Source organism: Pristiophorus japonicus, chromosome 5 (genome assembly GCF_044704955.1).
Source record: "Pristiophorus japonicus isolate sPriJap1 chromosome 5, sPriJap1.hap1, whole genome shotgun sequence".
NCBI classification, from domain to species: Eukaryota; Metazoa; Chordata; class Chondrichthyes; family Pristiophoridae; genus Pristiophorus; species Pristiophorus japonicus.
This window is the reverse complement of record NC_091981.1, coordinates 214,641,225-214,656,038: the sequence shown is the minus strand read 5'-3', so window position 1 is coordinate 214,656,038 and position 14,814 is coordinate 214,641,225. Positions and strand designations below refer to the sequence as shown.

The following is a 14,814-nucleotide window of genomic DNA, read 5'->3' as shown; positions in this document are numbered from 1 at the left end:
TTGGTAATAACGGTAACTGGTCACAGAGTGACCTTCTCTCAAGTATGGGCCTCGTGTGCATTTATTCTGTATAGTAAGGACATATCAAAGGGTACCTCTCCCGAGGTGTGCCCCCCACAGCCCGGGAGATCAGCTATTTAAATTTCCCACCCCGTGCGGCCCCCCCACCCGTGACGTCACCGGGCAGTTGCTGTGAAAGTCTGAGGTTCGGTGATGTCACCCGGCCACTGCTGCAGGGAGCTGTGACCACGTGGAATGCAGTCGGCAGGAGAGTCGCGAATTGGGAGGCTTGAGACTCGCGAGTGACTATTCGGGGGACTCTGAACTAATGAGGGCTCTGAAATCGGGGCCGGGAGAAGGGCATGAGCCTGGAGGATCAAGGGGAGACTAGGGATCAGGGAGAACTATGGAGACTGAGGAATGGGGGCTTGAGGAGAGGGAGACTGGGAATGGGGGCTTGGAGAGGGTGAGACTGGGGATCTGGGAGAACAATGGAGACCTGGGAATGGGGGCTTGGGGAGAGGGAGACTGAGAATGGGGGCTTGGGGAGAGGGAGACTGAGAATGGGGGCTTGGGGAAGGTGAGACTGGGGATCAGGGAGAACGATGGAGACTTGGGAATGGGAGCTTGGGGAGAGGGAGACTGGGAATGGGGGGCTTGGGAAAGAAAGACTTGGATTTATATAATGCCTTTCATGAACACTGGATGTCTCAAAGCACTTTACAGCCAATAAAGTACTTTGAGTGTAGTCACTGTTGTAATGTTGTAAACCAGGGGAGAAATGGGGAATTAGGGGATGAGAGGTCGTGAGAGAGGTTGGGGGATTAGGGCTCAGGTGAGTGGGGGAGGAGAATAGTTTTGGGGGTGGGCGTGGGGACCAGCATTTCCCAGAGAGCCAGGTGTAGTAGCAGCAAGGTGGTGAGTGGGTGCGGCACTGAGAGAGGAGCAGCCAGTAAAGGGATGAGTGAAACCCAGAGACCTTACTGTGGGTCAATAGTGAACCATTATTTCCATTATCGGGTGAATAGGGAACTAGAGAATAGAAAACAAAGATTGTCACTGGAAGAAACAAGGGTGAAGGGAGAAGGAAAGTTCTTGAACTGAGGTCTATTAGACCGTGAGATACTTCACCACATTTGGCGATTGAGTACAAACTAAAACTTCATTTCAAAGGGGATGGGATATATTTTTGAAAAATAATAATGTGAAAAGATCTTGGGGGGGGGGGGGGCTGCCAGTGACTTATATGTGAGAGAGCCAGTACAGGGGAACAAATGGCCTCCTCCTGTGTTGTAATTTCTATAATTTTATGAAAACTTCCCTTGATCGAGGCCGAGCTTAGGGAGTGGTTTAGAAATGTTGGTGCTGAGCTGAGTTTAGGATGATGTGCACTGTGCCCCAACCATGCGTTTGTTGCCCTTTGTGTGAGGTCCACAGTTCAGAGTTGTTACCTTGACACGGAACCCGAGACCAAACCAGAGTCTAAGGAGAGAGGTCGGGCCTGTTAAAAATGGCATCAACTGAGGAATCTGACCACACCTCCCGCAGTGCAGGGGGCTTCTGGCCATGCTATCAGGGTAAATATCAGCGGGTTATAGGATTACTACTCGGTAGGATATTGGGGCATTACATTTATTACTACCAGTTACATATAGATTACCAATGCATTATTGTACTACTTGGTTGGTTGTGAGGAGAATCTGTAATGCATTTATTATTAGTTATCAGTGCAATTTCAGTGAGTCATATTAGTTACTGGTGGAATCAAAGTTCCTTCCACCTCTGGTTTCCCCTCTGCGAATCCCTCTCCCATGGTCGGGATTCCCCACCACTGGTTTCCCCTCTTTCCCACCCTCGGTTTCCCCTCTGCCTGTTTACGGGTGGCCTCCTGGTTCTTGGAATTTGTTATTTAACAGCTATTGCTGTGAAACCATGAGCAAAGCTACTCCATTACGGGGACCCAGCCTTTATAAGGTAAATGCAATAACATTTGTAGAAGGCATGTGATCAGATTACATATGATCAGGCATTATGGTCAGTTTGACATGTGATCAAACCTCCAGTTAAGTATATTCAAGGCTGAAATTTTTGGACTCTCAGGGAATCAAGGGATATGGAGATCAGGCAGAAAAATGGAGTTGAGGTCGAAGATCTTACTGAATGGCAATGCATGTTTGAGGGGCTGTATGGCCTACTCTTGTTTCTAATTTTCATGTTCTTGTGTTCTCCAGGAATGCCTCCAACCAGAGTTGGTGACCCTACTCCTCCAGTTGCTCTCTAACGACATGGAATTTCCAGGTGATTTTTGTTGGCCCCGCACAATTGGCAATGAAGCCTAGGGTGCCAAAATTTGGGGGGTGCCAAAAAATGGCGTGGATCAGATCTTGCGGAACAGTTTACTTTGTAGCTTTACAGGTTGTTGCGCTGAACAAACTCAGGGGAATAATTCATCTGAAATGAAACAATTGCTTCCAACACAAGTTACATTTTTAAAAAGCAATACAGAGCATTGAGCTTTAAATGGTCGGCCGTATTAATGAGATAGTTTATTTTAATTGAATGTCTTGGTCGGTGGAGACGGCACCATTTTAATCTACAGTGCGCGTCCTAAATGGTTCTAGTCCTGGAGAAGCTGTTTAAGCCTGGTTGAAGTTTCATGGGCTAACGAAATTGTGCAGCCGCTGACTCAGCAGAGAGATGGCTGACTAGGGCAGATTATCTCATGTCCCTCCTCCTGCATCTCTTGATTTTCACGTAACTCACCCACGATATCAGTTTCTTCTCCTGCGGATGACGCACAGAAGAAAAACCCTGCCCTGGAGTTGGTGCCTGCTGCTGCCTTTCAGGACCATCAACAGTTCACAAACAACAAAAAAGCAACGTGGCTTCTTCTCATATGATATTGTAATTGATTTTTATTATTAGACCAATTACCTTTTCACAACGGCGTTCCCATATAACCAACGCCATTTTTGGACCATGCTTTGATCGTGCATGAATCATGACTCCTTTAATGTACAATCAAATGCAAAAACAGATCTCTATTTACACCAGATGCGTTTCTCCAAATTCTTGAGATACACCGCTGTTTAATCCTGGTAAGGGTATCATTAAATTGTCCAAGAATGTTACGCTTGAACCAAGATTACACTTGAATCAGGATTTCTATGCAAGGCAGATAACATGAATACCTTCCAAATCTTGACTGAATTATCCATTATGTAACAGGATCTTAAGGAGATTTTTTTCTCACAAAATCTATCACACTTTTCAAATACTTGTTGTTTTAGGTTAAGTTGACTACAATCCCTTCCCTGTGTTTTTAAATGGAGCAAGCAACTTTGGACAAGGAACTCATTGAAACAGGGGCAATGGGTTGACAGTATTCTGAAATCAGATTATGAGTAATCATGCATAATATCTTGGGAACCATTCCCGAATGTCTCCAACCATCCCAAGATGATTCTGTTGTTTTATTTGCTGGGTTTTTCCATATGGTTTCTGAGTGCTAACTTTACTGGGTTATTCGGGGCAGGTGTTTATCTGCGATTCAAAGCTGGGTTTCCATTCCCTGCAGTTACTCTAGTTAAAGGGTAATCGTTGATATCGCGTTGCTTCTGGGGCTCTGTTTTGCTCCTGTACCATTTCGTATTTGCCTTTATTTCAGTCGGAATTGTAGTGTATGGAGAAAGAGTCAGACTGAACACTGAGCTTAAAATAAAGTGTGACCGTAGTCTTTTATTGCAGGTCTCCAGATTGCCCCGCCAACCTGTGAAGTACTCTTAAATACCTGTGCTCCCAAGGGATTATGAGATCCCTTGGGACTCCAGGGAATGAGCCCTCTGGTGGGTATACGGAGTATATACAAGTCCAGATACATAACAACATTCCCCCCTAAAGTCGATAGTGTAACTATTTACAATGTGAGTTGATCTGGGGCACTTCTTGCCCTGGTTGATTGCCTCGGTGTGAAGGCTGATGTTGTTGAGTCATTTGTTGGGCCCTCGCTGGGCTGCTGTGCAGCTGGCCTTGCTGGGCTGCCCGGTGTGTTGGGCCCTGCAGGGCTGCTGTGGATGATGGATTCTGCTTCGTGGTCAACCGTGGTGTCGGTTGCCACTGGTGTGTATTGGGGGATCAAAAAAGGTAGGGTCCAAGGTGGGTTGCTCAGGGTAGTCTGTGAATCTGAGTTTGATTTGGTCCAAGTGTTTCCGGTGAATGAGTTCACTTGAAAGTTTGATCCGAAGTTTGAATTCCAAACGGTCTAATAGTGCCAATCTTGAGAAGAGAGGGACACCTGGTGCCTAATAATCAGGTGCTCAGTGTAATGAGCCGCTTGTACTCGTTGCCTATGCTTTTATAGAGGAACTTTTGAGGAAAACACTTATAGCCCGAAATTCAAAAGCAAGCCATTAAAAGAGATACGACAGTGAGCACACATTAAAACATATACACAAGAATAAAACGGAAAGAAAACATACTTATTGTGATCCATTATTATAATGTCAAATGTCAAGCTACCCTGATTAATTTGGTTGAAAAGCTACCTAACCCAGGCACCCTTGTGAGATTGGGAATGGGGGTTTATGTTGAGTAGGGGGGGAGGGGCGGATGCAGAAGTTTGTGCACAACACGATTTGACATTTCTGTAAGAAAGTTTCCGTTCATGGTCTTTCACTCGGCTTGTCCCCGCCCCTCTCTCCTTCGGATTCATCTGACTTAATCCCCCTTTAGCAGGTTATTTAATTCCCACTTTTCGCACATTATAGTACAAATATGGAGATGAGCTCAGCCAGTCGTTGAGCAGAAGTTCTATCTTATAAAAAGCCATCGGAAAATACCTGCCCTAAAAATAAACAAACAAACAGGCCCCCTGATGTGGCGGTGGCTGGGGTCCTACTGGGTGTGGTTAGAGAGGAAAGGGGACCTGGGGGGACGCAACACTCTTCAACAATCACATCCAGCCCAACTAGGTGGGCATCCCACCCAGATCCATCAGGGATCCGCCAAGCCCACTCGGTCCATCCCCCGTCAGTGTTTTGCCAGTGTCACCAGCGGGCTTTGACACAGACTCCACTGCTTTTGGGCATCCGATCGCATCCTTTGTGAACAGATCACTCAGCAAAAAGCATTTTCCCCTACCTAGAACATACTGTTTTGATGGCCCTGCGCACTGGAACCACTTGGTTTAGTCAGGTCTTGCGCAGAATTAGGTTGCAGGGACCCTGGTCCTGGCGATCGAGCAGCTTGCTTTGCCTGTCCACCTCTGAGAAAGCCATCAACGAGGACCAGTACATATTGGACAACTTGAGTTGAGGTGGAGGGGATTGGCAGGGCGCCAGGTGAAGTTTGCCTAGAATGCCAATTACCCTTGTGCTGGCCCTGGTTAGAAGCCACGACAGCCAGGGTACTGCACACTCGTGAACCACGCATACAAGGACCGTTTCTCCAGAGTTGCCAGCAGCTGCACTCGGGAGATCAATTCTGGTAGGCTCTCGCCCTGCCCAAAGTGGGAGGGTTGGGAACCGTGGGCAGACCATTTAAGAGAACGACTGACACCACTAAACCCCAGTAGGTATTTGCAGCAGACCCAAACTTGTAACAGCGCTAGTTGACCCATCGTCAAGATTGCTTACTTCCGTCTCTGCAATATTGCTGTCTTTGTTTCTACCTCCATCCTTATCCACACTTCTGAGACATCTTGACTCAATTTCCAACATCTTCCTTGCTGTACTACTCCTCCATAAACTCCAATGTATCTAAAACTCACCCATCCACATCCGATCACACACTAGGTCCTGCTCACTCATCACCTCTTTCACAACAGTTGTAGTGTGTGCTTATTAGGTTTCATCAACTAAAGGGTTTGTGCTAGGTCAGTGGCATTGATATTACAGCTAACCATTTATCCCTGTCTCCTTCACCTGTATCCCTCAATGTACTTACTGCTTCATGAATCCCTTGGCCTTCATTTACAGCCCACCTGTCCATGAAATGTTGACCAAACTGCGATTCAATATCCTTTTCTCCAGCAAAAGGCGAGAGAATGCCACTAGCAGGTAGTGTTATCAAAGCCTTGATACAGTAAATGTCTTCTAAAATAGATATTTACTATAGCAAATCATGCTCTCGCAGGTCGGGCTATAAAAGAGCTGGAGTGTACCACTTCAAACTCCGGCGTGAGCTGCTCCAAGTGTGCGACGATTTTGAGATGGGCAACTGGGTGACGTTATCAAAACGCTGGTCGCTGTTTTGGAGTGTGAGCAGGAACATTGGCAGGACCCAGGTAGAGAGGAATGGGAAGGTCAAGGCGGATGAACGGTGAGAGTTTGTGGCAAGATGCGGTGAATGTTTATGGCGGAGGTGCGACAGATGAGGGTACGGGGCCCAGAGCCCAGCCCACACTGCGATGTGTGTGCACTAGGTCCGTGCAGCAGAGCAGGTCTCCAGTCATCTTGGTTAATCCTTGTCACTAGACCAAGATCCAGCTGTCAAACCCGTGTGGTGTCTGGTGTGCAACGGTCACCACGTTAAAAAAATTCACGCACAGGCATCTTTCACCCCCTCAATTGGAGTTCAGGACAGGAACATCGGGTCCTTCATCGAAACACCGGTGAACTCGTAGAAGCAAGTCATCCTCATTCGAGGGACCGCCTGTGATGATGACTAAAATAGGACTATTAGATTTTTGTTGTTGAGGCCAGTTCGTTAGATATAGTCAAAAGGGAGTTAGATGTGGCCCTTATGGCTAAAGGGATCAAGGATTATGGAGAGAAAGCAGGAATGGGGTACTGAAGTTGCATGATCATATTGAATGGTGGTGCAGGCTTGAAGGGCCGAATGGCCTACTCCTGCACTTATGTTCTATGTTTGTAACATAATTTCTGTTTTGCTGCCTGTTTTCAGGCATACCCAGAAAGACTTGCATTTATATAGTGCCTTTCACAACCACTGAACATCCTAAATAAAGCCCTTTACACTCAATGAAGTACTTTTTGAAGTGTAACCACTGTTGTAATGTAGGAAACGCGGCAGCCAATTTGCACACAGCAAGGTCCCACAAACAGCAATGTGATAGTGATCAGATAATCTGCTTTTGTGATGACGAGGGATAAATATTGGCCAGGACACCAGGGATAAGTCCCCTGCTCTTCTTCGAAATAGTGCCATGGGATCTTTTACGTCCATCTGAATGAGCAGACGGGGTCTTGATTTAACGTTTCATCCAAAAAACTGCACCTCCGACAGTGCAGCACTTTCTCAGCACTGCACTGAAGTGTCAGCCTAGATTTATGTGCTCAAGTCTCTGGAGTGTGCCATAAACCCACAACCCCAGGGCAGTCAACAGAGGAAAATCAGGCGATAAGGCTTCTTTCTAGACAACATTTAAAACTTTATTTTAAAGATGTTCAAATTAAATTTTAAAAACATTCCAGTTTTGATCACAAATAGGAACAGCCTCTTTCCAACAAATGTACTTTGAAGTTGTAAGTCTTTCACTCCCATGCAGCATTTGGAAGAAAATGTTCTATTCCTTTCCAAAAACAGACTCATGATGGGATATAGTTCCACTTAAAGACAGCCCAGTGATACCTCAACGAAGCCTCGACAGTGAGCATCGGTAGATAATTCAATTACGAGATGCATTACAGATAAGCCCAATCAAGTCAACACACACGCTTTTGATCAGAAAGACAGACTCGTGAAATAAGCAGACACATGGCACATAAAATTTAACACAAAGTGTGAAATTATAAATTTTTGTAGGAAGAATGAGAGGCAATATAAACTATGTAGTACAATTTTAAAGGGGGTGCAGGAACAAAGACCTGGGGGTGTATGTACACAAATCTTAAGGTGACAGGACAAGTTGAGAATGTGAGAATGCTGTTTAAAAAAAGGCTTATGGGATCCTTGGCTTTATTAAATAGAGGCAGAGAGTATAAAAGTAACTAAGTTATGCTAAATCTTAATAAAACAATAATTCAGCTAGTGTTCAATTCTGGGTACCACACTTTAGGAAGGATGTCAAGGCCTTGGAGAGAGTGCAGATGAGATTTACTGGAATGGTACCAGGGATGAGGACTTCAGTTATATGGAGAGACTGGAGAAACGGGGGTTGTTCTCCTTAGAGCAGAAGGTTACGAGGCGATTTAATAGGTGTTCAAAATCATTAACGGTTTTGATAGGGTAAATAAGGAGAAACTGTTGCCGGTGGCAGAAAGGACTGTAACCAGATTTAATGTGACTGGCAAATGAACCAGAGGCGACATGAGGAAATTTAAAAAAAAAAGAGTTGTGATCTGCTTCCACTGCCTGAAAGAGCAGTGGAAGCAGAATGGTAACTTTCAAAAGGGAATTGGATAAATACTTTAAGGGATTTAAAAAAAAACAGGACTATGAGGAAAGGGCAGGGGAGTGCGACTAATTGGAAACTTCTATCAAAGAGCCAGCACAGCCACAATGGATCAAATGGCTTCCTTCTGCGCTGTCTCGTTCTAGGAGTCACAGTAGAAAACAGCATTAAAATTGGGATGTAGCTGGTCTGTCTTGCTCATTTCCATACCTAAGCAGTGCATTTGCCATCAAAAAACTATACATCACCAAAGCCATAGATCACACTTAAGTGGCGCAGCACACATACACAGATTTGGATTAGGTAAAGCATTTATTTGATGTAGTGTGTACATAATTCTCAAAGTTCTTGTGTTTTCACCGTTGGAAGCAGTTACTCCATTTTTGGGCCGACTATTTGGGACTTCCAACAGTTAAAAACATTTTAACAGGAGAAAATGTCCATCCTAAATACTAAAGACAAGAAAAATATTACATGCTGAGTGAAAAAAAATTCTTGATTTTATTTTTTGTTTGGAGCACCTTCATGTATCCACTTCCGGAGGTGGAGAAAGACAGAGAGAGAGAGAGAGAGAAAAAGAGGCCCTCCAAAGGAGGGCTGAAGTTTGTGAATAGACAACCACCATTAGTGAATTACAGTTGATTTACTTTTTCTAAATAAAGGATTAACATGTTTTAGATCTGTTGCAGAGAATAAATACAACTTTATTGAAGGATTACAACCCTTACATCTTTCTGTAATTAGAAACAGCACAATACAGAAACCAGACAGGGTTGAGTTAAGGAAGTATGATATTAACAACCAGAACAAAGGAGGAGTTCAAGTTGAAGTAATATACATTCCTTGGGTGCCCCCTTTCTTCAATTTTTGAACATTGCAGTTTACAAGTAACGTGGGTTACTATACAAAATTAGGCATTTCACCATTTTGTTCACCACTTTAAAGAAGACTGTTGTAAGAATACTTCAGTTCTGCACACTTTTTATTTTGGCCACCAACAATTCATCTTTGAGGCAATATTTTCAGGATGCAAGTTTCTGAAAAGTTTATTATGTAGCCTGGATTCCTGCTATGACTCTGGCCAGCAATACATGTTTAGATACTTTGTTTTAGGCACCATATTTACTATCAGTATATGACATTTCCCAAATGAACACCTGGGAAATACAAATAACTCACCAACACTGGCTGCAAATTAGCATTATTTGAACAAAGAGATGCAAAGTCCCAATAATTAAATACATCTCTCATTATTTTTCCTCTCAGAAAACACATTACTAGAATCATTTTTGCAGCATTGTATTCCCCTCTCGATACAGTTTCCTTACATACATTGAACAACTCATCGAAGACTCAAACGTGGTAGTCCAGTATACTTCAAAAACAGCCTTTGATCCTCAGTACACGTCCTGAAGGAAAAGGGAGAGGCAAAGCCAACAACACAGGGTATTGTATTAAGCATCTTAAGTAACTTTTCTTCAGGATGCTTTGTCTTCTGCTATGGATGTATGGGTTGGAGACGGCGCTTCTGGCTTACGTGCAATTCTGTCCAGTTCTGCTTGTACATCTGTTAAGACGGGCTTATGACCTACAAATAGAAAAGGAGAAAGACAGATACGTTATGATTTGAAGTAGCAGGAAAAGCAGATTAGATATCAATCTGTCTGCAATTTTAATAGCACATTAGTCATTTCAAGAATGAGCAGATTATCAATGATAACTGGGCACCAATTCTGAAGGATCTGCTCAAGTATTTGGTCTTTTATAAACAATATTCATGGAAAGTGTGCATCAGAATTGGGATTGCATTGGTCAAACAGTGAGTGTATTCAGGTTGACACTGAACTTAGTATTGGGAAAAGGACAATTGTTATGGGATTTCTTTTCATACTCAACATCCTCATACATTACAGCTCTAAAAACCTGTAGTCTATAGAGCACTTTTCTTTGGTAAAAGCATGTTACTTTATACTTTTATATTTAACTTTACAGAACTGCAACCTGACACAGCAGGTCTCATTTCTTCCCACCTTGATGTGCAGCAACAGTAAGAAAGTGAGCTTTGAAGAAATATGTATCAACTGTATATTAAAAAAACATGTAAACACTATGATGGGAGGAACAGAGCCAAGCTCAAAACTAGAGCCTGGTTTATGTGCCAAGTAACATGTGGCTGTGTCCACAAAGCTTGTATTAAGGTCCATGAAAATATGCCTCCTATTCTGTGTGAGTCACTGGCAATGGGGTTTGCAGCAGCAATCTGTTTTGCAATTGTATCCGAGACCATTAAGATGGTTATTGTTATCAGCCCTAGGAACCACAGGGAATGTTCCTTTAAACCCCCGCCCCCCCGAGAAACCAAGGCTCATAATTTAGGATATCTCGATCAATTGGTGAAAATATAAGACCTTGATGTCTCTGGCTGCTGAATACACCACCTGAACAATGGGTAGTGACATTACCATTTTGAAGCTTTCCTTCAGAGGTCGATGGGTCATGTGACCTCAGCACAGCAATCCAGCACAACTGATGAGCTTTCAAGACCATTTGGTTGTAATTTATTTCTTTTAAAGTTTATGAATGTTTTAAAAATTTGCTAAATGTTACTTTTTAGAATTAATTCACTACAAAGAAAGCAAATCTAAAAGTGACTAAACCTATTAGCAAATTGAGCAAGGATAAATGTGTGGAACCCAATGAAACCATACTTTTGCAACTGAAACTCAACAGAAAAAAATGACCAAACTAAGGTAGAAATGTTTCAAAAATAAATCTTAAAAATCTCACTTCAACGGATATTGTAGCTGAATCATTTATTGCTCAAAATTGTATTAAAGTTCAAGCTTTAAAAGTAGCAGCACAGGTCAATGACCCATTCCAGCAACTCCAGATCTGATGTGTTTTCAGAGAGAAGTAATGCTGCCATTTTCCAGTTGGATCATGTTGAAATACTAGTTCTCGGCAAATCTGAGCTAGATATTTCCACAAAGAAAACTAACGGAACGGCTTAACTGAGTAGTGATGAGTATCTAAATAAAGAATTAATAATACAGTTGGCCAAGGAACCTAAATTATTACAATGTACAGACATTAAAAATGGAAAGTGTTAGCTATTTTCCCGAGTTCTGGAATCTATTTTTTTTTTAAATTGAGCACTGTCAGGCTAAATTATGCTTTACCATTTTGCAAAATTTTACCGTAATGGTGGAAGGCAAATACCATGCTTTTAATCTTCCGAACCAGTGTTTAATAAATCAATTTAATCCCAAAGGAAACTGAGGTGAAGTAAAAGGTGAAATAGCTGCATACACTTATAACAAATTGAAAATGATTTTCTGAAATAGATTAGACAATGAGTAAAAATGGCAGCTGATGACGTATTTGGTCCCAATCTTCTGTACAAAACCAATCAGGATTATGCTCAAATCTGAAGAATAATGGAGCAGCAGGCATTGGGGTGTTTGTTCTCAAGCTACCTTTGTCTATAAGTTCACAAACAGTAATAAAGTTCAATTTATTAAGACAATTATCAATTACAATAAATTAAGAGTCGATGGAAGCAAGGAAAGGGCTTTTATTTGTGCCCTCTTCTCACATCTATTTCACTAGTGAGTTTATGATGTAGTGAAAGCTTTAATTGGAAATATTTTAATCTTAGAGCATGCTCAAATGAAAATCTCTGGTCTCATGGAGATACCAAAGTACAAGTATGATAAATACTATGATTTAAGATAGATTTCCAATATTCCTCAGTAAGGTGTTGGAAATATTGTTAAATAAAACTTCCAGAAATGTCTCCAACCTTGAAGCTAAGGCAATAAGTAAGGAAAGTAATGTGTTGTGTCTTTAAGAGGAAATAGTGCATGGGGAGACAGCGAGCAGCTTAAGAAATTGTTTTAAAAAAAAGTTGTTCAACCGAACAAGCTCAAAACTAGTAATAATCCAGAAATTTGAGTTAGTCTAAGTTAGATCAGGCCTTAACCCTTCAAATTGACACACTGCTTGGAGGGACACAAATATTCCAGTTGTACTACGTAGTGTGCACGAATGCAAAATAAAATTTTGTATTGATGCAAACTATGTAGCATAAACCAGACCTGAAATTAGTTTAATTAAAATGATCACAAAAACATTTAGAGATGATACATAACTGCAAAACGGTACAAAGCAATGTTTAATGCTGCATCTACAATATGATTGTGGTGTCGGTGTAATGGTAAGTTAGTGTACATCTGCAGTCGGGCTGACCCAAGCTCGGAGCAAACTACAGCGCCATTCTCCTTCCTTCAGGGAGTCCCCACTCCATTTTGCTCTGGGTCAGATTAGAACTAGATTCTGAATATACACCGTAACTTCAGCATCACTACAGTTTGAGATCTACTAGTATAATATATAATTGCAAGTTCTTTCTTTTAACTTTAGGGGATTACCACATTAGCTCTTTATTAGCTCTGCACCGGAATACCCAGCGACCAAGACAGAAGTATAACTTGGTCCGTGTCAGTCAAAGCACGTATCAATATCACAGCAAACCAGTGAAAATTCTCAATCTCATCAGCAGAGGCAGGTGGACTTGGAATTGTTATAGGTTTCATGGCCATTCATTTAACAGCTCCCCTAATAAAGAACATATTTTTTAATGATTTTTGACCACTTTATGAATCTTCACTAATCAGGACAAACAATGAGGGAAGAAGACCTTGAAGCAACTTTGAGAGAGTTTAACACTACCTATCCTGTTAGATTCCCAGAGGGACAGCTTTGCTCTCAATAAGAGAATGTGAAAAATATCAAATTGATAGCTTCAGGGAAAATTGAGGTTTGGATGGATTTGCAATAGCATTTTATTCTGATTAGATGTCAGGTTAACTCCTTTGATCTCTGAGGGATTTAATGAGATATAGGGCCCAAGTTTCCACACGAGCCTAGAATGGCGCAGTCCCGACCTGGACGCCCGTTTTTCGCGCCACAAAGTGCGCCTAAAAAAATCCTCCGTATTCTCCACCTCCCTGCAGGTCCTCTGGCCCTTGGCGCAGCGCAGCATGAGCTGTAGGGGGGCGGAGCCAGGTCCCTGCGCTGAAAACAGTGCCGGGACCTCTGCACATGCGCTACAGTGGGCACGCAAGTGCAGTAGCTCCAGGCGCCGAACTGTGTGGGAGGGGCCCGAAGCATGCAGCCCCTAGCCCTGGCCGAATGGCCTCACTGGGGCTGCGTGAATAAGGCTCCTCCCACGGCCAGCTCCTGCTTCCCCCCCCTGACCAGACCAGACACCCGCTCCCCGCCCCTCCCCCTGCCTCCGGACCAGACCCAACACCTGCTCCACACACCCCCCACCCGACTGGACCCGACCTGCGCTCCTGTTCCCGCTCCCCGCCTCGCCGAGTGGACCCGACCTGCGCTCCTGTTCCCGCTTCCCGCCTCGCCGACTGGACCCGACCCGCGCTCCTGTTCCCGTTACCCCGACTGGACCCGACCCGAGTTCCTGTTCCCACTCCGCTCCGCGCCCCCCCCCTCCTCCCACCCCCCCCCCCCACTGGACCCGACCCCCGGACTGGATCCGTCTCCCTCCTCCCCTCCCCCCCTCCCCTCCTCTCTTTCCCCCCTCCCCCCCCCTCATCTCCCTTCCCCTCCCCCCCCTCATCTCCCTTCCCCTCCCCCCCCTCCTCTCCCTTCCCCTCCCCCCCCTCCTCTCCCTTCCCCTCCCCCCCCTCCTCCTCCCCCCCCTCCTCTCCCTTCCCCTCCCCCCCTCCTCTCCCCCCCCTCCTCTCCCTTCCCCTCCCCCCCCTCCTCTCCCTTCCCCTCCCCCCCCTCCTCTCCTCTCCCTTCCCCTCTCCCCCCTCCTCTCCCTTCCCCTCTCCCCCCTCCTCTCCCTTCCCCCCCCCCTCCATCCCTCTCCCCCCCTCTCTCTCCCCTCCTCCCTCCCCCCTCCTCCCCTCACCGACCTGACCCGACGCCACCTACCTGTAAATCTGGTGCTCGGGACGGGCCCTGCCCGAAGTCACGGGCCGGCCCGTTCAGCCTTCGGTCCCGAAAGGCCTGCCTGAAGCACTTTCACATAGGTAGTAAGATGGTTTATTTAATCTTTTCTTTGCTTATAAATGTTATTCAGGTTGGATTTATTTGAATAATATTTGTATAAGTATAAATAAGGATTTATTATAGAATTTAATAACTTCCCTTCCCCCCCACCCCCCACCTCATTCTGGATGCCTAATTTGTAACCTGCGCCTGATTTTTTAATGTGTAGAACAGGTTTTTTCAGTTCTACAAAAATCTTCACTTGCTCCATTCTACTTTAGTTTGGAGTACGTTTTCACTGTGGAAACTTTCAAATCAGGCGTCAGTGGCCGGACACGCCCCCTTTTGAAGAAAAAATTCTGTTCCAAAGTAGAACTGTTCTACCTGACTAGAACTGCAGAAAAAAAAATGTGGAGAATTGCGATTTCTAAGATAGTCCGTTC

At 44.2% G+C, this 14,814-nt stretch overlaps 1 protein-coding gene across 2 annotated transcripts in view; it reads right to left on the bottom strand.

Moving 5' to 3' along the window:
- Positions 1-9,025: 9,025 nt before the first annotated feature.
- The window catches only part of dync1li1 (dynein, cytoplasmic 1, light intermediate chain 1), an 87,124-nt gene continuing 81,335 nt past the window's right edge, over positions 9,026-14,814 (bottom strand). For both annotated transcript variants that reach the window (XM_070881293.1, XM_070881294.1), the window contains exon 13: positions 9,026-9,941. In XM_070881293.1, the coding sequence (XP_070737394.1) occupies positions 9,832-9,941 (110 nt within the window). In that variant the 3' untranslated portion in view covers positions 9,026-9,831. The remainder of the gene's footprint in view (positions 9,942-14,814) is intronic.